The sequence below is a fragment of the Varroa destructor genome, unplaced genomic scaffold (genome assembly GCF_002443255.2).
Source record: "Varroa destructor unplaced genomic scaffold, Vdes_3.0 BEIS01000004.1, whole genome shotgun sequence".
Classification (NCBI taxonomy): Eukaryota; Metazoa; Arthropoda; class Arachnida; order Mesostigmata; family Varroidae; genus Varroa; species Varroa destructor.
In genome coordinates, this window is record NW_019211457.1 from 39495196 (window position 1) to 39516979 (window position 21784).

At 45.1% G+C, this 21784-nt stretch overlaps 1 protein-coding gene and 1 long non-coding RNA gene across 11 annotated transcripts in view; one reads left to right on the forward strand and one right to left on the reverse strand.

Annotated features, from left to right (window-relative positions):
* The window catches only part of LOC111249422 (uncharacterized), a 195007-nt gene extending 173338 nt beyond the window's left edge, over nt 1-21669 (forward strand). For all 10 annotated transcript variants that reach the window (XM_086989104.1, XM_022803281.2, XM_086989101.1 and 7 more), the window contains 13 exons: nt 387-425; nt 7778-8389; nt 8658-9377; nt 9604-9920; nt 10117-10324; nt 10693-11146; nt 11586-11613; nt 12381-12649; nt 14069-14393; nt 14672-14848; nt 15269-15645; nt 16098-16650; nt 16928-21669. In XM_086989104.1, coding sequence (XP_086845230.1) covers nt 414-425; nt 7778-8389; nt 8658-9377; nt 9604-9920; nt 10117-10324; nt 10693-11146; nt 11586-11613; nt 12381-12649; nt 14069-14393; nt 14672-14848; nt 15269-15645; nt 16098-16650; nt 16928-16958 — 4083 coding nt within the window. In that variant the 5' untranslated portion in view covers nt 387-413 and the 3' untranslated portion in view covers nt 16959-21669. The remainder of the gene's footprint in view (nt 1-386; nt 426-7777; nt 8390-8657; nt 9378-9603; nt 9921-10116; nt 10325-10692; nt 11147-11585; nt 11614-12380; nt 12650-14068; nt 14394-14671; nt 14849-15268; nt 15646-16097; nt 16651-16927) is intronic.
* Nucleotides 13161-21190, reverse strand: LOC147756187 (uncharacterized). Its single transcript, XR_015327686.1, has 2 exons — nt 21143-21190; nt 13161-15603 (listed from the first exon to the last, which is right to left on the reverse strand). It is a non-coding gene; the product is annotated as an uncharacterized LOC147756187 (long non-coding RNA).
* Nucleotides 21670-21784: the final 115 nt, after the last annotated feature.

Here is a 21784-nt window from a genome sequence, read left to right on the forward strand (position 1 = left end):
CAACGATCGAAAAAATCGCCGCGTACATTTGTCATATCGTTATATGGTCATAAACACATGGTAACTTCAATAACCTACCTACTTGTCGGCGGAAGCTACGATTAAAACATTCGCGCTGAAACCTATGGGTTGTATTATATGACCACCCAAATAATCGGTATCCGCTTGAACATTACAAATTTTTTTTACTTTGCTACACTTGTTCAAAATATATATATAGAATATACAAGGCACTAATTTCCAGCAACTGGGTCATGGTATCCATTGCACAGCAAATCAGTACAACGTTGTACTTTGACGAACGGGTTGCCTTTATAGTTGCTGTAAGGTAAGTGCAAGCAATTAAGCCTTGTCTCTAAAAATCTCATACTTCTGTTCTCTTCCAGATACCGGGACGAGGAGGCACCTGAGCGATGAGCGGCAAGGTAGGAAGCATTCACTTATCGTTCAGACTTAGAAAACTACTCATGCCAATAGTCCATTGTTCTTGCTTTATGGTCCAAGGCAAGCTAAGAGTGGTCGACTCTAGCAAACAGAGAGATTTATATATTTAAGAGTCTCTTAATTACGTTTCTATTCACATGTGTCATATGGTATCAATAAGAATTAAACTAGCCGATAAGTCCAGTCATGATATCGCTCTTTTTCGAGCGTTAGACAAAAATTCTGAAAATGCCAATGGGTAACTGAAGCAATGGGGTCGCCGTGGGGTTCCCACGGCGATCTATCACTTTCATTTGTGTCTCAGCCAAGATAGCCACGTCTAACCTTTAGACCTCGAGATAGGATGAAGCCATGTTTATTGGAAGCGGATGTCTTCTACCAGTAGTGATGTAGTATGTACTGCACAGGACAACAGAAGCTAGCGGCCACTGCTAGCCAGTCAGTCGATGGTGGAGCGTAGTGAACGAAGCTATCTAAAAGTGCTTTTCTGTCATTACTTCTGCCACCGCGATCATTTTCTCGATACCAATAGGTCGAGGCTCTCGGTTACAATACACTCAGCACGGTCCCTGCAAATAGAATGTTTTTGACAATCTTCTCGCTACGACGGCTGCATTTGCCGCCCGTATACCACCCTTCGGTATTGCGCTTTGACTGCTGCTACCGTTGTTTTCAACTAAAAGCAGTGATCTGGCGTCCCACCAAGTGCAAGCGAAGTGGGTGAGCACGAATCTGACCTTGCGAACAACGACGACGACGACGACAATTACAATGGCAAGACGCTATTTCGTTGCCGCTGCTGGTTGTGTCATCCTATGGGTAACGATATAGTACAGTCTCGAAATTAATGACACGCACATTTTGAGCTTTCATCGTATGCTCGCCATTTCGCTATGGGTCGTATATCCCGTCATTGTTTTTTGGCGTTACCAGTTCTATAAGCCGGTCAATGTACCTACTGCTAGTGCAAACCTACTGTCTATAATTGACTTGTTATCGGCTACTGGTTCTCGGCTACCGGCTACAATTCGAGAGGGTACGGTAATACCATATAGAGTGGGAATATCATCCAGAGATTCTATTTAGTGACAGATCTGCGATTCGTGATCATCACGAAAAGGCCGACTTGTGCTGAGCTCCAAGACCTTTCCCGGCATCGGGTCAGCGAGAAGCTCGGGAAGGTTTCGGGCCGAGATCTGTCCCTCTTTTACCCTTTTCATCTAGCTCGAACTTTGGCAGCAGGGGTATCATGCTAGCTGTAGCTGCTCTGCTATTATGGAAATTGTGCCTTGCAGGCCGATTCGCTCCACTCTTCTCGAGTTCATCACACATCAGAGACAGATAGATACAACCTCAACAAACACAGCACCCCCAGAACTCCGCCCTTTCGCCGCTCGTTCGCGCACCCACGTCCTGGCAGACGAGCAGCTACGCTGGCTGTCGCCATTTTGAAAACTAAAGTCCTGTAGTAGCACATCAAGCCGGGACGAAGTCAAATTTTGTGACAAAACCTGAGTGAAAGTGCTGAATTATCTGTTACGAACGGCGTTCAGAACATCGTAAGTTGCCCTTCAAAGGAAGTTCATCACCGTGCGAAATTCGTTAGTGGCTGAAACAACTGTTTTCTGGGCTAAGTGGCGCCCGGTTGTAGTTTTCGAACAAATCGCACGTCCAATTGCAGTGTCTCTCCAGCCCACACAACATCATACGACACCGTGTGTTGGCCTAGTAGGCCGCGGGGAAATAGAACGTTGTCCATAGATGAAAAGTGTGCTAACAAGTTCGCGGCAGCTATCCGGTATCGATTAGGCAAAACTTTCGATTAGTAAAGAATGTTAATATTCAATTTCGCTCAGCAACAATACACTTTTGTCAAACAAACAAGAGAGCGCATGAAGATGAGGATCAGTTCCATAAATCGATTGTTTATTTCAATATGTTTAAGACTTTATAATAACAGCAGTTCGCAAAAATAAGTGATCTATTAGACAGACGTGTGGATCTAGCGACTGGTTTGATTCAATAATTTTTTTTTTCAGAAAATGAAAAATGTCTTGTACATCGAAAATCATAGTATTTGCAATAGTGACTCGATTTTTGGCATTAAAAAAAACTTGAAGTTAATTAAAATCCTTGGCTAGAATGTATCAAGCCTGTAATGTATAGGGTCTGACGAGACATAAACGGTGAGAAAATAGGGCTTTATATTTGTTTGATTTCGTTCACACACACACCCACACTTGGAATACGAATAAAAATTAATAACTTTAAAATCGAGCTTGGTTCCAGCGGGGCTCCAAGGCATCCAAAGGCATTTTAGTAATTTGTTTGTAAAAACCGTAGCTAATTAAAAAAATATGCTTATATCGATTTGACGTTTGTTTCAAAAGAATCGAAAATGATTTTTTAATACTTAAGGGCAATAAAATAGCTTCTCATTCTACAAGCTCTCGTCAAGCGGCAAGCAGCAATGATAATAGCGCGAACAAGTAGGACAACCCAACATAAATGGCACCAGCTTACAATACGTATGCGTAAATATGTATAATATTCTTAACGTATCGAGGCAAATAGCATATAAACAGCTACTAGTGTTCAGGTAGATCTAAGCAGTTGTCTAGGTGATAGGCTTACGGGTGTTTAAATAAGGCCCATAATAAATCCGATCTAACAATATAGGTTAAGGATCAAACATGTGGTCATTTATAATTTGCCAATATAAAATATCAGCCAAAGCGGGCATAGGGCATCTTGTATGATTCTGATCAAAACCAAGTGAGAACAACTACTTTAGATCTTGGATATCCTTTACTGAACAAATCCTAGATCATATAGATATAGAGGCCAAATTTCAAAATATCGTTTGGGACGTAGATTGCTATCCAGCAAGGCTCCGCTAAATTAACGTGGGCCTCTAACGATTCTCAATCGGAACGGTGAAAATCCACAAAGGTTATTAGGGTTTTAGAACATCTAATTCTGTCCTGACCTTGAGAAATCAGCGTACACTCCTGTTCCTCCATTTAATCGGTTCATCCGGTCTCAACAACAGGGAACATTATGACAGCAATGACGTTAGTTAGGTACTCAAAGTTGCGCGCTGCCCAATGCGCTTAATACTGCCTCGTGTACGTTGAATCGCGATCGCTTCCTTGTTTGAATGTTATCCTATGTTTCTTCCGTCTGACGTGGCAGCCATTACTACCAGCTGCGCTCCTCGAGCAGCATCAGTTCGGTAATTGAGATCTGTTCGGGGTTGTACGCCGCGGCGCTGTGGATGGCAACCCCAATTCAACATTTATTATGCGCTGGCAGCAGACCCCTTTTCCGGAGGGGCGGAAGATTCTCCCTGCACTGACTCGTCCTGCGTGCAACGATAGTTTACTGACCCAATGTCTGTTTGCTGCTTTCGAAGCTGGTGTTGAAGCGTTTTGCCGCTTCTACACTTCAACGTTCAACCGTCTCTACGCTTATATTTGTTATCCTCTAAAGTTATCGTAAAACATTTTACACCTCGTCCAGACAGTGGTAGGATAGGATAGGAGGATTTAGGGTCTGTAGGCCGCGTTTACTCTGTTTACATACGGTGTATGTGGTGGACGGTTGGTTGGGTGGCCGAAATATGCTGCTTGGACAACAACGTTCGTTTCTGCCTTCCCCTAACGTTCATGGCGCCGGTAAAGTCGCCTTCGGTGCCGCCACCACCTGCCCCAACCACTCGTCCTGTTCCGCCTTCTCGCGTTTTCTTCGTTCTCTGCCCAGATTCCCTCTTTACCAGTCTCACGTCCCGCCGCCCCCGTTCCTCCACAGACACATACACATGACGCCCGCATTTCGGTAAGCAGGTAGGCAGTGAGCTAGCCCCGTTCGGCGTTGGGGACACCTGCGAAAGCCGCCATCTGCAAACTTTTAACGGTCCCTTGGAACGGCAAGCGGTAAAGGCAATGCCGGCAGTGGGAGCAACATCGAAGGGCCGCTGCCGTCACAACCACGCAGCCAGCGCATCTTCACGCAGAGAAAATCTGCCGCTGGCTAGTCTCACACTGTCTTCCCCTCGTCAGTTTTCGCTACTTCTGTTCCCTCCATGATTTCGAATGGCCCTAATGGTGAACCCCCAATTTGCCGCTGCTATCTTCCCGCAACTTAGACACTGTTCGGTTCTGCCCGCGATCCCCTACCATATATTCCTGGTTGGATTGGTTGGCATCAGCCTGGCAGACGGCCGTTTGGTCAGCAAACCACGCCATCCTCGAATCCCGACTACTCACCGATCAAGCAGACCGATGCTTTTTCTTTGGTTGGCTAGTCGGTTAGTTGTGCTGTTTTTCACCTTAGTTTTCCCTTTTTCCACTGCCACGGTTCTCTATTCCCGGCTCGGTCATCAGAAATCAGCAGAGTCGGCCTGCGATGACGGCACCAAACACCGAGATGAGTGAGGAAAGCAGGCGGAAGGAAGCAAATGTTAAAGTTTCCAATCGGTACTTGTCGTCGTCGTCGTTATCCAATCTAACCGCTTTTGTGTGTTCGAACAAACATCTAGATTTTTTTGCTTTCATTTCTCTCCCAGGCATTTATATATAGGTAAAAAGAGGGATCAGCACTAGATAGAGGTTGTAGTATTTGTAGCTAGTTGTGTAATAGACGACTAGTATGCTACATGGTAACGAAAACGTGAGCTCCTGGAGCAAAACAAAAGCATTGACTGTGAGGTGTAGATGTGGGGGTTATTGTCGGAGTTTACGGTAGCTTTTGTGATGATTATAGTGTTCATGTTCTAGCGACCGCGCCCGCCACTATCACTGCGTCTTTGGTTGGTTTCCTTTCGTCTTCTAGGCGTAGGCTAAACTGTACACGGAAGGTGACCCCTCCTACGCAATACATAACTTAGGCTTTTTCGCTATTCACTATACCCAAGAAAATCTAAGCTTCGAGCTTCCTTACTTGATAGTGCGCACTACGCTGATGCATGTCTCGATGTTGTGCACACATCTGCTTCGTTCAACTGCGATCTCATCTGTGATCGGTGGTTCTCGTGAACGGACTGAGCTGTCGGACGCGTATCCTGTTTCGTGCCCTGAACCACGGGCCGACCGCTCAATGAACTAGTCAGTAAGGGCAGAGCAGAGCGCCACTCCATTTTGCGGCGATGCCTGCAGAATGAGACGGCCCAAGTGGGTCGCCCATCCATTTTGCCCTACGTGCAGTAATGGCGTTAGAGTTGGCGTTGACCGCAGGGGCAGTTCATATCCCATGTATAATATGTATGAATCCATGACTCGCAATCCTACCACAGTCCCTTATGCTGATCACAAGCCTTACATAAGCAGAAGCTTGTCACTGGCTTTGGATCACTTCCATTGGTGGTACAGCAATCTTATTAAAATATTCCGCCGTCCGTTGAAAGAAGCTCACCAGTTTGTTCGTTCTCTGAGCTTTCGCGCATTCAAGAAGCTATGCTTGCTCGATGGGTGGAGACCGTTGCCGCCGCTGTCAATTCTGCAACTGTGGTGAGTTCCTGCAGTCTTCGACTGCCATTACAACGAGCGGCTCGCTCCGTGCTGATGTCGTGCTTGTGTGCCTTTCTTTGTCGCTCCCGCGACAAATAATACGCTGTGTCTGGCACGAGCATTGCGCCGTCCTCACATAATGCAGCGCCTGGCAAGCCGCGCGACCGGGCACGCCGCATCAGGCAAGCCGTCAGCTTTCGCCGCCTGCTGCTGGCAACGGCAGTGTCGTTCACTGTCGTCAAGTTCTATCTGCACAAGCAGGCAGGCATTGATAACCGTCCACACCACAGCGTCCTGCTGCTCCTTTTCCACCCAAAACATATTGCATGGCTGATTACCATGCTAGTACTCACAGTACAGCCTGCCAGGCATTGTCGCAGCTTTAACCTCTACTACACAAAGGTGGCCGGTTTGCTGAGGCTGTACAGCAGAAAACCTTGGCGGGTTACATGGGGTGGCAACTGTATGCCGTTCTATCTACCTAGAGGCAAGGGACAATGAAAGACTCCACATTCTTTGCAGACGCAACATTTAACATGGATAAGCGTCTTACTACTAGCAGAACAATTTTACCGGTGTCAAACCCAAACTTTTTCTCTGCCAAACGAACTCTTCAGAACCTTGGAGCTCTAGTGCTTTCTCAACATCCCCAAACACCTCACAGTCTCCTCAACTCCAAGAGAGCAGCCCCCCTCCCCCCTTGTATCTCGCCGTCGTGGTTCAGATGTTGGCGTCAAACTTCTTGCTCACTCTCCGTACCGCTGCTCTTTTGGCCTTCGTTCGAGCAACGCCTGATGGGCGGTGGGTGTAGTTTAGTGTAAACTTTGATGGATCACCGATGATTGATCCGCTTGATTCATGCTAGCATTGTGCTGGCTGCCCCAGCAACGAGCAAAGCAAAAAGGAATACCCCCGACTGGCCTGGTGACCGAATGCGTACAAGGGGCGGTCCTAACGAAAGCAGAATATCCGATGGGGTAGTTTCTCCGTATACAGTACGAATTCATATGGACGAGTCTAGAGTAGGAGTCGAGAGACACCTTGCAAAGTGACCGCAGACGCAGGGCAATCCATCGTAGCTTCTTGCACCCGCTTGCACTAGTTATACTGGCTGTCCATGCTAACCCCATGTTGAGTGAGGCGCCTTCTGCAACGCAGTCGTCGTTGCTTCGACCAGTGGCGTATTAGGCCGACAGCCAGCTGGCTCACTTGCATGATTGCGAGGTCTGATGACCGCAAACGGGTCTCGTTGATTCGCCCAGTCGTCGATTGTTTTGAGGCTGAGTACAGCATTCTCCTGGCTTGGGTAGAAAGCAGCTAGTTCCCCTCATGTCTGTTCTCTTCTACCTTGCGCATAGTTCTGTCCATGGGGACTGACGCAGACAGACTCTAATTAGCAATTTTCTCACCGCATGGTCTTTGCATGGGATCCCTGTACTGGTGAGCTCCGCGAGTAATACGCCATGCCATGAGGTGATCAATTATTTTACCGTTCTTTCACTCATCGCAGCAGGAGAAGTAGTAGCTAAAGCATGCTGTTCCCGTAGCTCCAGTCGCCTTTCTGCTGTCGTAACGCGACGACGCTACTATCCAAACGCTCATCGTTCTCTTAGCAGACCCTTCTCTTGGCTCATTGATCCCTCACGGGAGCTCGTTACTGTTACATGATTTCAGCATCATATCATTGTTTGCTTGTGACTCTCTGTCAGAACGTGCATGTGACGTAATTATGTACGGGTGTATATACGTGTACGCCGTACATTGATACCTTACCTAGTTTATTCATTTAGCTAAATGCATACTGTTTTTCGTGCCTGCAATTTCAGCTTGAGGACAGCGTGGTGAGGAAGCACGCTCACCAGAGCAGTGGATCAAATAATAATAATAATCAAGTTAAGAAGTGCATATCAACGCCAAACTGCACTTCCAAACCGCCTGGTTCGACTCCGTTGTCGGGCAGGTACCAACAGCAGCAGCAGCAGCAACAACAAAAACAGTTGCAGCAAATCACCGTGCCACCACCGACGAAACGGAAGCGCTCTGAGGAACGGGGCTTGACGCTCGTTGACGACGGCAAAGAGCGGGGAGACGTCTGCGCTATTTCGGCTGCCAAGAAGCCGCGAGACGAGGAAGATCCTACGACCAAAAAACTTCAGGAGACCGAGGAAGCGCTGCGCTCTCTTTCGGGCGCTGGACTCCTTTTGCAAAGCGGTCGAGACGACCCTGCTGATACACCATTTGTAAATCTCTTTGAGAAGGAGGCGCAGGCTGAGAAGCCGCCCTCCGCCGTCGCAAGTGCCTGGAAAGACGTTGTGAGCGTATCATCTTGTTCCTCGAACGGGTCGGCGCCTTCCCCTGCGCTCAATATTGTCACTTCCCCTAGAGTTGACCTGAGCTGCGTGAAACAGGAACCGCCCTCAACGCCTCAAGCTACCGCGGTACGCAACGTCTAATGAAAGATTAACCTTGCCATACTGATTGATAGACATACCATTTTATTCGATGTTAGCATATTAGGGAGTGATTGACATCAATCAGTTACAGAATGTTGCATTTGTGGTTTCAATAAGCTACTACAAATTTAGATATTTGGTATTTGGCAATGTAAAATGCCGGTACGTTTCACTTTAGCACGACGTGAATACGTTAATCTTCATCCTGGTGACGACACTGAGAGAGAGAATTAAAAAAGTCTCTGTTTTGCAGGCATCCCCTGAAGAAAATAAAATCGAGGAACCTTTGGCTGTCGCTCTAAAGACTAGTGAAAGCCCTGAGGCGACCTCAAGTCCCCCAGCTACAACTAACGTTGGTAATAATAGTGTAACAAATAACAGCAGCGGCCACAGCAACAGCAGCAACAACAACAGCAGCAGCAGCAACAACAGCAACAACAATAGCAGCAACCAAAATATCAATAATAGTAGCTGCACAGTAAAAGTTAAGAGCGAGCCTCATTGTACCTCCACGACCGATAGTCCCGCAGCTCCCACCCAAAGCTCAAACCCCTCAACTTGTGCAACAACAACAACAACACACGCCCCGAACAACTCAAGTGGCAGTCCAGGTAAAACGCCCTCGGCGACCGCTTCAGCACCTTCCAGACTGCAGACTGCGCTAGCAGCTGCCAGTGTAAATATTCCTTCGAAAGCAGCAGCAGCAGCAGCAGCAGCAGCAGTAGCAGGCATCGTTCAGCAACAACAACAGCAGCAGCAGCAGCAGCAGAAATCAACATCTCCCTCAGCAAACGTAACCGCAACAGGAGCAATTGTCCCAACTGCTGGAGCCCCTGTGGCCACGACGCCCAATGTCGGGTGTAATTCTGTATCAGCGGTAACACCTATTATCAAACGCTTCAAACAAGAACTTCCAGACGACGATGATGATGACGATCTAAACAATTTTTCCGTTGCCCAAACTTCATACTTGGTACGCACTATTTTCTGTTCATACGATCGTTGTCTCACACGAACGGAATTTTGAGCTCGGTATGGTAAATATAGGTGATAGATCGCGTTTTGTAGATCAAAGCGTTATAACATAGGCTTATTGAGAGACTAAAAGGTGGTATGTTATTTAATTAGGCCATAAATAAAAGGACTATAGAGGAGATTAACACAGTTGTCAACGTCGTTTGTCGTGCACGGGTTTGCAGAACCAGTATACGAGTAACAGCAGCTATCGATCATTGTACAACGGGTGTTCGCCCGTTTCGCAATCGGGTCCCCTACCAAGCTTACATCAATTACAACCGAGCCTTGCGCCTCTGGCGTCCTCTGCACTGTATAGTAGTCCATCGCTGTACCACACCATGTCACAAAGTCCATCACTGCCACCAGTCACTCCGGGAGTGACGACGCTACAACCTGTCAAAATCGAGGATGCAGGCGATAATTCGTGCTGTAGCACGGGTTCGGAAACCTCACGCATGGCTACAGAGTCACCGAAGTTAGCTGACCCCAACCCGATGAGGTTTGTGTTTTAGAGAGGCAAATGTAGTAACGTACTTCGGAGTACGAAAAGTGGTCAAATTCGAAATTGTCAGAGTCAACTCGCGTTAACTAACAGTTGTGTGTTTGGTTCATTCCTACGTCGTTTGGTGCGTTTTTGTCTGTGCGTGTTTGCGTAGCCTGTACGTTTACATTCTCTGCTATTTGTCCGGTTTCAGGTTTCCGTCGCATTCTTCCAGATGCGGTGCGGAATACACGTCGCTGGGCCATATGTCAGGTCCGGGCTTCAGCCCTACTAGCCAGACGCTAGGGGCAATGACGTACCAACAGCTTACTACTATGCCTCAGCATGCCTCTGGCTCCGCCTCCGACCATCCGGCGTATACGGATCTTAACAAATCTAGTGAATCTATCAAGAATCTCTACGTAAGCATTTAACCGAATTTGTCTTATTTTTCAATGCAGTGATTCACATATGTCTATATAAATACATACATCTGTATATAGTAACACCTAATCGTATAATATAATGCAATGATTAGTGTTTTAAATATGTGTTTCTCCATTGTTGTAGATTATGCAATCAAGTTCAACTATAACCGCTCGAGCCAAAAACCAATTATTTTTTGTGTAACGAGACAAATGTTAAGCCCGTGTTTGTTAGATAAAGGTAGAGGAGAGGGTAATTTATATAGGGTCTGTATCTATAAGCGTCTACAGTAGATTACGGATTTGACATGAAATTGAACCTTGTTTTCTTTCTTTCCGCAATGACAATAATATTTTTCTTACAGCCGGGAGAAGGAGGTGGGGGTCCCGACGACGAGCCAGGATTGGTGATCGACGAGGGCGGAATGAGGCACCGAGGTCAGCAGGGCCCTGTTGGCTCTGCTAGCCCACCGGGAGGGCCAAACCAGGGTCCTAGCCAGGGTCCTGGGGTTCTCACCGCCCCCGGCGGCCAAGTCGGTTCGCCGTTACACTCTACACATTCATCGCATTCGTCGTTGTCGACGGCCTCGCAGCCTCCATTGGGACTCGGTGGGCCGCCCCCGGGCGCGCTTGACGATGAGCTCGTCTCGGGTGGGACGTGCACGCCCGAGTCGCCCAGTCGGCGGACTCCCGACGGAACCATGAAGGATAGCAAGTGCCCCACTCCGGGCTGCAACGGGACTGGCCATGTCACGGGCTTATACTCGCATCATAGGAGCCTATCTGGATGTCCGCGCAAGGATAAGATAACTCCTGAAAGTAAGTAGCTATATAGCTTGATGGCTTTGATTAGATTATCATATGTCGTCTATGTCATATATATTCTAAAATAGGACAAAAACGTCAGTTTCCCGCTAACTGCTATGATAGCCTTGAGGTATCACGCATTTGAATACAAAATAGGATTAACTTTGCCTGCTATATAGGTCATTCATGACTTCAATTCAAAACAACATCAGTCTAACTCGGCCAATAGATTAGATGACTACCTCATAAACATCGGCACTAAATGAAGTTTGACTAATGTTCACCAAGACGAAGAGGTTCGTCATCATAGAAATGTCACGAAACGATACAGGAGAGCTTTTTCCTTTTGCAATAACTTCAGTACATACATTTACCATCGAATAGGTCGATAATTGCATCATACCCATAACAGCTTCTAACATGATGCCCTTACGCCCTTTAATGCAATCAGTTCTGGCTCAACATGAGACGATTCTCAAGTAAGTTTATCGAGACGTTTGAAATTGAGTCGTCAACAAAGAGTCGATACAAACGCACTAGTTCATGGTTTCGTTGCTTGGTAGCTTTCGCCGATTTTTACTAATAGAACTTTCTAGTTTATTTTCAATATAAAAAATAAATATTCAATACGTTTGTCGCATTCTATTTGTTGTGCCTTGCCAGTGCTTCGTTCTTTTTCAGCTATTTATTATTACTATGAGATTAATTATTAGAGGTTTATTTTTTATTGAACCATGCACGTTCGTGTCATTCTTTTATTTATTTTGTCCTGGGTCTGAATGTAACAATTTATGTATGATACAAAACGTATTGCGACTGTATAACGTATCAATAACCGTTCTTACTTCGTGATCGATTATTTACGACCAGTAGTATCCGATTTACGAAGAGGTGAGGTTTTGATTGCACAAAGTCAAGAGCGGTGAGCCAAATTTATGATTGAGTTCAAGCGCATTGGGATTGCCTGCATTTGTACATTCGTACGTGCGCTTACCTGCCCCTCCCCCTCCCCCTCCCCCTCCTCCTCCTCCTCCTACTACTACTACTACTACTACCCCCTCCACCTTGTCACAGTTATCATGATTTCAATTTCAGTTATTAAATTTTATTTTGATCATCTTTGCAGGCCTAGCTCGAGTATAATTGTTAATATAGTGATTCTTTTTTCTCTCTCTTTCGTTGTTTCGTTGTCGTTCGTGTCTACGTTCTACTTCATGATGCTGATGGTGATTATCACGGTGATTAGGTGCCCCACGCCGGGTTGTAATGGCCGCGGGCACGTGAACAGCAACAGGAACTCGCACCGAAGTTTGTCGGGTTGTCCAATAGCGGCTATGGAGAAGCTGGCTCAGAGGGAACTGAAGGGCGCGCAGGCCAAACAGGCCCACCAGGCCCAGCAGGTGGTCCAGCAGCAACAACAGCAACAACAACAGCAGCTCGCGCTGGGATCCACCGGACCTAGTGCTACTGCCTCCGCCCCACAACAAGCTCAGTCCGCTCAGCTGCCTTCTACTGGTGAGTATAAGACAACTGTCATATTACCACCGCGTTAGTGTATTGGTGATGTATATGATTGTTAACCGGAGGAGCATGAAAGTAGTTCTGATTCAAACCTGGACATCGGCAGGTGTACTTTGGTCTTTCAGGAAAAATCAGAAGAGTAATAGAAAGGGCGATGGATATTATCATAATCTTCCTCCTCTCAGTCCCTCCAGATGGCTCGTATTGAGTCTCCCACGTTGACAGCTGTTAGAAGCAATGTAAAGCAGCAGTACTGATGCCTCTTATAGGTTCAAGTTGTATGTGTCTTGATGGATGGCAGTGATACCTATATCATAAGTGCTTGTTAAAAGTATATTACTTACACGTGATTCTGTGATGTTCGGCGAAGCGGACCTCAGAGTTCACTGACTTTCCACATTTTTTTTTTTTTGTTTTTGCCAATTTGTACAGCTAAGCCAACTGCGAGCTAATACGTACAAAAGATTCAAGCTGAAAATCTACCAAAAAGTGAAGAGGAAGTATATTTCGTGCTTAGCAACGATATTTATTCAGTCTTACTATCTCTTCAACGCATTAAAATGGTGATTTCGATATTGCTGATCTGCAGTGTTACTGTCAAGTGAAGTCGCGAAGGCAATGAACGACGGCTTTTTCAGAATCTGATTGCTGTGAACCTATAGGTGCCATCTAAGGTAAACTGTGCTTGATCTTTTCTTCGGTTGTCAACAGGACTGTTGATGCGTTCACTGATGAAACGAGAGGTTGAATGAGACCTCTGTCGAAATACGTACTGCCTTTGTCAATGAATGATTAATATTTCACGCTCAACAATATTCAGTCAATCATTAATGGGTCCCGACCGTGCCCTTTCTCCTGTATCCCACTTGCTCACTTATCCACTGCGGCTCGTCAGTCGTTGTAAGTTATTAAGCTGGATGGAACCACTGTTAAGTAAAACAATTATACTGCTGATAATTAACTGTTTCAATTAGCCTACCCCCACGTGCTTAAATAATATTCCACTGTGCAAATGAGCGCAGAAGGTGCACGTCGTCTTTCTAGCCGGCACAAGCAGTTTCGAATCAAGTTGGGTACGATTGTTAGTCTGATGGTTGGTCACCGTGATCGTTCAATGCCTGCAGCTTCTACTATGGAAAATTCGAAGTAGCAATGAGAATATCTATCTATCTATCTATCTATCTGCTCCCAGAAAGAGTCTCTCAATGCTAACTATTCAGTTTTCAACCCTGGCTGTTGATGGCCAGCTAAGATCTGATAGTTATCAAATCCTGATGTTCAAAAAAAAGCTCACAAACACCTAGGTTGGCTGCCCTCATCATTGACAGTACGCTTACGTATACGGTTGGATTCATTGTGACAGTTCGTGTTTCCGTTATTTTGTTCTATCTTGCCGTTGATATTGTTCTTCAGCGCAATCGGACCGAGTACTGCGTCCCATGTGTTTTGTCAAGCAACTAGACGTCGGTGATTATAAGTATCCTGGCTACGTGGCACAGGCGACTCCGCGAACACAGCTGGCGAAGGAATTGGAGAAGTACTCGCGACCTCACGATTACATAGTGCCCCCGGTGGGTGTCATGGGCGTGGGCGGAGTTGGAGGTATGGGCGTAGGGGTGGGGGGAGGCGTTGGTGGAGTAAGCGGGTACTACCCCGCTCCCCCGCATCGTGCAGCCCCGCACGCCTCTTCCGGCATCCACTGCAAGAGCCAGGCCACCTCTCCCAATTCGTCCCCTCCGTAAGTATTATACACATATATGTATGCTCAAAAATGAGCACATATGGAGTTAACTGATCGTGCTGTCACTGGTTTGTCCTGCTGGCTTTGACTTTATACGTTATTGAAGATTCTGATACGAGTATATGGGAAAACGGTCCTGCGAATTCTACGTTGCATGCAACCTTCTGAGAGTTAACTTGATTATAGGCCATTTGAGGCATTGTTAATTGAATTCCCTAGAATTGTGCCTCATCGAAACATATTCACTGACCAGCTATTCGCTTTAATATTTGTAGGAACTCCCCCAGCTGTCTGCCAAGAGGATCCAAGCCATTCGGCAGCGGGTGCTCCGAGCAGACTGAGCCGGTCGATTTCAGCACGGCGCCCTCAGGCCACCACCGTGAGTTTGCTGGTTACGCTTACGACACCAGCAACTCCAGCGATCACTTTATGAGCACGATCGAGCACGACAGGTAGGCATCAACTCCGCGGACCTCTTGGCCCGCGCTCCTCTGGAGAGCTCTAAAAGGAGAGAGCAGACGAAATCAGCAGAACGTTGCATAACGCTTGCGAGAGTTTAAGGATATCCTTAATCCGTTTGTTGCATATCGTATGTAGCAGATTAGTGGCAGCTCCTTTTTGCAAACAGTAGAACAGTCGGTTTTGTTTGTCATATCTGTGGAAAGTGCGCATATTCAGTTGTATATGTTCAAGTGGATTACCATGTAATATCTGAGACAAAACCATAAATAATCAATACCATCCCCCCTTTTCATCCCTGCCGAATTGTGAAATGCGAGGCAGCGCGGGCCAAGACACATTCGTATGTTTGGGTAGGGAACATTGGCGTTTCATGCTGACTAAGCCGAAGATATTCTCTCCTCTTCCTGTAGATCGGCCACGGCAGTCGCTGTGCCAGGAGCCTCACCAGCGATCCTCTCAAATCTGAACCAGACTCAGGGGGGATCTCACGAGCTCAAATGTCCCACGCCTGGCTGCGATGGGACTGGCCACATCACCGGTAACTACTCGACGCATCGCAGCCTTTCAGGCTGCCCGCGCGCCGGACCAGGCCACGCCAGGAGCTTATACAGAGCTTCATCGTCTTCGTTTGCTGACAAAACGGATGCCGGGGGAGCTGAACCCCTTCGATGTCCAGTGCCTGGATGCGATGGATCCGGTCACGTGACGGGAAAATTTCAGTCGCACCGGAGTGCTTCCGGCTGTCCTATCGCCAATAAAAACAAGATTAAACATGAGTTCGCGTCAGGTACGAAAGCGCCAGGATATCATCATAACTATATAGTAACGCTTCGATTTTCTTTTTGTCACTGACGGTAATGTTCATTAGCGTTTTTGCATAAATAATACGTATGTAAATCGACAGGGTAGATAGGGGCCCGGAATATATAGCCGTGATATTGTGGCGGCTGTGATATAATTTGTGACATTGCTGAAGTAGACCCGTTTTTCAGATCCGCAACTTTCATCCTCAGATTGACCTTAAATTATTACCTTGAGTCATTTAATGTCATTTCGATACTATCGGTGATTATTATTCTATTAAATTATAGATGTATTATATCTCGTCTCGCATTTATTTCACTTTTCATAATTTCTAAATTGAAAACGACTAGGAATAGAAACCCTATTTATCATAGGTTCTATCATCACTATATAGCGCTGAATTCTAACGACGTTTTCGTCACTTGTTATATACAGGTGAATTTGCGGCTTCCGGCAAGCTGGAGCCGAGCTGTCTGACGCCAGGATGCGATGGCAGCGGGCACGCAAATGGTACCTTTCTATCTCACAGGAGCCTGTCGGGATGTCCACGCGCAACGCGCCCGCCACCCAAGGAGGCCGACGATGGATCGGGATCCACCTCTACCCAGGACAATAACGAGGTCCGTGCACTCGAAGATGAAATCATCGAGTTGCAGGAATACAACGCCAAGATGGAATCGGAAATGCACCGGCTGCGCACTGGCATCGCGCAGATGGAGGCACAAACACGGATGGCTGAAAGCGACAACACCGCCCTCGAAGAAAAGACCCATAGTTTGCATGAGTATTACGAGTCGTTGAAGTCGAACTTTATCCACCTGCTAGACCGTACTGGAACTACATACGGTGATGAAAAGCCCACGCCAGAGAATTTTGACTCGTACCTCAGTCGACTACAGTCGCTTTGCATGGACCCCTCGAAAGAGGACGGCAGTAGATTGCTGTTTTCTACCGTACGTCAAGCATTACAGGACTTTAACATGCCCATGTAAGCAACGGAGGATCGTCGAGTAAATTGGTCACAAATAGAAAAAAATCCCGTATAGGAAAATAGGTTACTTGAAAGCTGAATGTATTACAAGATATTTTTTAAACATAAAAATACGCGGTATTTATCGTGCGTAAAAACTGATATATAACTATATGGATACACCCAGGGAAAGTACTGACCACATTGAATCTTTTCATTAGACCTTGCACAAGGAAATTTTGTACATGTACGTTACAACCGTTAACAACTTGTGCCTATTTTACCCACCTTGCAGCGACCATCCCAACGGCTGGGTACGATCATAAGCCGCTTAGGGGACCTCATAAGACTGAAGCAAGCGAATAACAACGGACCGAAGCTGCTGATCAACCATGAACCATTCTATACGTGTAGTCTCTGTTGAAAATCCGAGATCTTCAAACAGGTCCTTCAGCAACGTATTTTTAAAGACTTCCACATCGATCCTCGGATTCGAAGGCTCACAGGTCGTCGAAATCTATCATGAAAAATCGTCAACACCGTGGACTAACGTCAAGTGTTTAGAGTCATCAAAACGTTTGAACATCAAATATGTGCTAGAAAACGTTTCACAGTGAAGAGAAAACACCAACAAGTTCTGTTATATCGTCTTGCCGATTAGACTAAGACCTATATACGAACTCGATTACGGGAAATACTGCAATTTTCCCTTCCTCCCTACAAGGGGGAAACAGGCAGTTGCATATAGCTCCGACTAATTCTTAGTAATGGCTGATACTACTTATCAACTGGAGTAACAGGGTGAAAAATCGTTGTTTAAACCACATGAACCAAAAAGAAGAAGCCGATTCAAGTGAAACTTAATTGAGATAAATCACGAAAACGAGATTATCATTGAAGAGATAAAATGGAATAAGTGATGATGGCAGACTTCAAAAAATCGTAAACGAGAGCTTGGTGATAATAGTAAAACGACATAACTGCTGCACGAAACCTTCTGCTGGACTGCTTGCACTATCGAAAATCAGGAACACTTGTTCCTCAGCTTCGCTGTAGTTTCCGCTAAAGCTAAATCTCACAGATCTCCTTAAACAGCCCCCTCCGATAAATCTGATAGCCTATGTACTTCACCAAGTCCTTTTCCTTAAAGCTAGTGCAAGCTGGATATTGCTGCATGGTCCCTCAGGCCAACAGGGAGGCGGCAAGCGTTGGCAAATCTGGACTGTCCCCGCCGCGTTATCGGCAAAAAGCAAGCAAGCTGAGATATATATATATATATATATATATATATATATATATATATATATATATGCAAGATAAAACATGTTAAAATATCAGCAACCATCAACAGCGAGGCTAAGAGCTAAAATATATAAGGAGACAATGATAAAATGAAAACATAAAATTCACATCCCGGCACCCAGTGCGCGAATCCCTACGGTGAAGCGAAGCATGAAAATGTCAGGAAACATATTGAACACCCTTTTAGCAATTATAACTATTAGATACTGTAGCTGCTGCAGTACCACCTCTAACATGATCACACTATTACAAGTACTATTACTACCACTATAACGACTCTATGTAGAGAAATACGTAATAATATTACATTATGATATGATGAAGACACTGAAGAATTATGGCAAGAGTATAGTGAAGCTGTTTGTCAACGCTGCTGATACTCACCCATTTATCATGCAGATCATAATTATAATAAAAGTTATTATTATTATGATCCATGAATATGAAGACAGCGAATTATATATATATATATACATGGAACGAGAAGAAATTCTGGATTCGCGGACTTGTTTGTAAAAAGTCACTGTACATGAACTGTAGGATGAACGAATGAACTTGGAAAGACTCAATTAAACAAGTTAACGATGTGGGTAAATGGGAAAAGATCTGCGGCTGAAACAAGGCGGACAGGCGTTTTCCTTGACGGAAACCAACTGTCTTACCATACGCAGTAAGTTTTTGGGCCTCAGGCTTGAAAAGGACGAAAAGTTACTTAGCTTTTATCGAGCTATAAAGCAACAACGTCGACTCTTAGGTGCAATGCCGGAGCGCAGCTTGGAGTTCGAACGTTCTTCTCTCTGACAACTTGATATAGAAATCCCCACCTATATAATTGATATAAAAAGGAACAAGTACACGCAGACACTACTCCATTTAGAAAACACGATTTTCAGTTGGGCCTTCGGGGTCAAGTTGAAGTTGAAGCCAGCGTATGTGTGAACTTACGACTGAGTGAAACTATGTCGACGATAGACGAGAAGCAAACCGAAGGGAAAAAGCCGATAAAAGAAAGAGAACAACAGCTACAGATATCTGCATCGCCGCTATGTAATGTATTATTTTATCCCATGTGATATTATATTTTCGTTAATATTATTATAATAATAATACTTATACTAATAACAAATAAAGTATGAATAATTATTATTACTAATAATAGTACTACCACTACGCAGATATAATACAGATAATAAGGTATTATCTCTGATTTGAGCGTAACAAAATGATCCCCTTTATTCGTTTGTATATCGAGGTACGGTGCGAGGCTATCGAGAACCCCTAAGTTCGCACTAAATTTCACCCGGTTTCCGTATGCTTGAGAAAAACTAGTTATCGACTATAATTGAGTAAAATATAGATCGCTGCTTGCGAGCGAACACGCAGCTATGCCAAGCAGCATTCGATGCCGCGGGCGTCATCTTCGATTACGAGAAAAGATAAAGGGATCAGTGCTAGATATAAGAACGAAACACAGAGAAAGTAAGGACAGGCAAGAAGAGTGGTCCTTTTGACGTATGTTCGATGCTAAATACAACCACACAAGATAGAAGAGACCATACCATCAACTATACTTTATATCCTTTACAACAGGAACTCTGTGATGAGAAACGCTTAACTGAAGTAGCAGAATACACTTTGAACTGATTCGTCTCCTACTGTTCCTGAATAGAGCGTCTTCAAAAAACGACACACGATGATCATCATCATCCCGGAGCCGCGAGAAAGAGGAAAAAATTGACGAAAGTAAATAACGGCTCTATCTAAAAATATAGCTTTGGTGCACCCCAGTACCCCTCGTATTTCAGTCACTACATATGGATTCACCCATTTCTACTGCCTGTCATTGTGTTCACGCTACTATCTGGAAAAATTACCGCTCTCCGGTAACATGTGTTTTCACATCCTCCTCGTTGATAGTCTTTTCAGTGATAATAAAGTAATTGTTGACGCTTTAAACCGGAACTATTTTGAGTGCTTGTATTTTCTGTCGCCATCACTTACGACCTCAATCCCTCTCATCGATAGAATGTCTATAGGGTGCACCGCCCTGAGCTGATTTGTAGCTTATTGTGTTAGGATTAGAGCAAAATTACAGGAAAGTGAAAAAAACCAATCTGTTAAGTCGACAGTCCATCGATGCCTCTAAAACAGGATCGTAATAGCCACTGGTTTTCCAGGACAAACTGTGGCCAGTTCTCCACTGCTAGTGTGAATCAATAACAATTACCATCTAGGATACGGAAAGAGATTGCAGTGATGATACTAAGGAGGGCAGAATCATGGCATTGAAAATGCAGTGTATATTTAAAAAATATTTACAAACCAGAAGAGAGAAATAACAAGTTGGATCCTGCAATGCTGAAATGATCTAGAGAAGCTTGGGGAATTTAGTCCTAATCGGTGGGGGGTGCTGGACGCGCCCCTTCCCCAAACAGGACGGCCCTCGGCAACTAGTGTACATATAGACTAAACTAGAAAAAAGCGAGTGAGTAAGAGAGAGAGAGAGAGAGAGAGAGAGAGAGAGAGAGAGAGAGAGAGAGAAAAACATGAGAAAGAAAGAGTTTCACAGAGACGCAAAATGAGATTGCATATAACACACAAAAAGGAAAAATACAGAATACGGCAACGGAAAAGAATAACTATGTAACGCTCTAATGAATTTCAAGGTGTCTATACATGAGGAGAATTTCCAGTAGGCCGACTCATGTGACGCTTCCTCGAGATAGAAAAAACACTCAGCAACTCTTCACATTAACACAATGCATCCACAAAGCACAATGCATCCAGAAAGCATTCATACGACTATCTGCCATCGACACCGACTACAACAACGGCACTATCGCTAACGACATTGAAGAGAAATACAGTAAAACATCAACAACACAATCTCTCTGTACCCCACTCCCGCCCCACTTCCATCCCACTGCCTTTTCCTCATAAATTTAGAAACAAAAACTATTTGAACGAAAAAATGACATGTTGGCCATTTGGTGCTTATTCTAGTTTTATCTTGAGGTGCCGTTCGCCGTGCCACAATAGATAACATCGTTGGCCAACTAACGATTACCACTGGACACTAATACTTCAACAGGACGAGACAAAAAGTTCTTTGTTCCGCCTCGAAAGCGCTGAGAACGTCGAGTGATTGAGGGGTGCGACACAAAAGAAACAGATAAGTACATTTCGCTGTGTAGATTGGCGAACTTACCTACACGCAGCATCTTGCATGTCGCTAGCCGAGTAGATGAAACTGGACGCCATTTTTTTCCAGAGAGAACAAGACAAAGGGATGGTCTCCTGCACGGATAAGAAGTACGTGAGCTACGAGGGCAACAGTTGACGTCAAATTGATAAGCTGTCTGCCGCCATGCCAATAGAATTATACAGCAGTGGCTCCCCAAGCTCATTCAATATCATCGAAAGAAAGAAGCTATGTGCGACTTTTTTTTTTATCACTTCTAGTCAAAAACGAAAACATGTGACGAGCCGGTCCGTTTTAGCTGAGTTACGTATTGAATAATGCATTGATCCTAATAGATGGAGTCATCACGTAAAACGTGTAGTTTAGGAAACAGTTGTCGTTTAGGACAGCACAACAAAAGTGACAAAAAAAAAACAGAATCACTTTACGGAAACTTAAGGCCCGGCCGGCGGCACTCTGTTGGTATAGAACGTCTCTGCTACTGACGCATTGATCTATCTAAATAAAACCTATAATGTTGGTTTTGAACCAAACGATAATAAGTCTTTTCCATATAAATAGATAAAAATAGATATTTGATAGGCTTCAAATCGTTGACACCATTTAGATATGTAGAAGTACTTCTTAGGTCTAATACGAGCAGCTGTA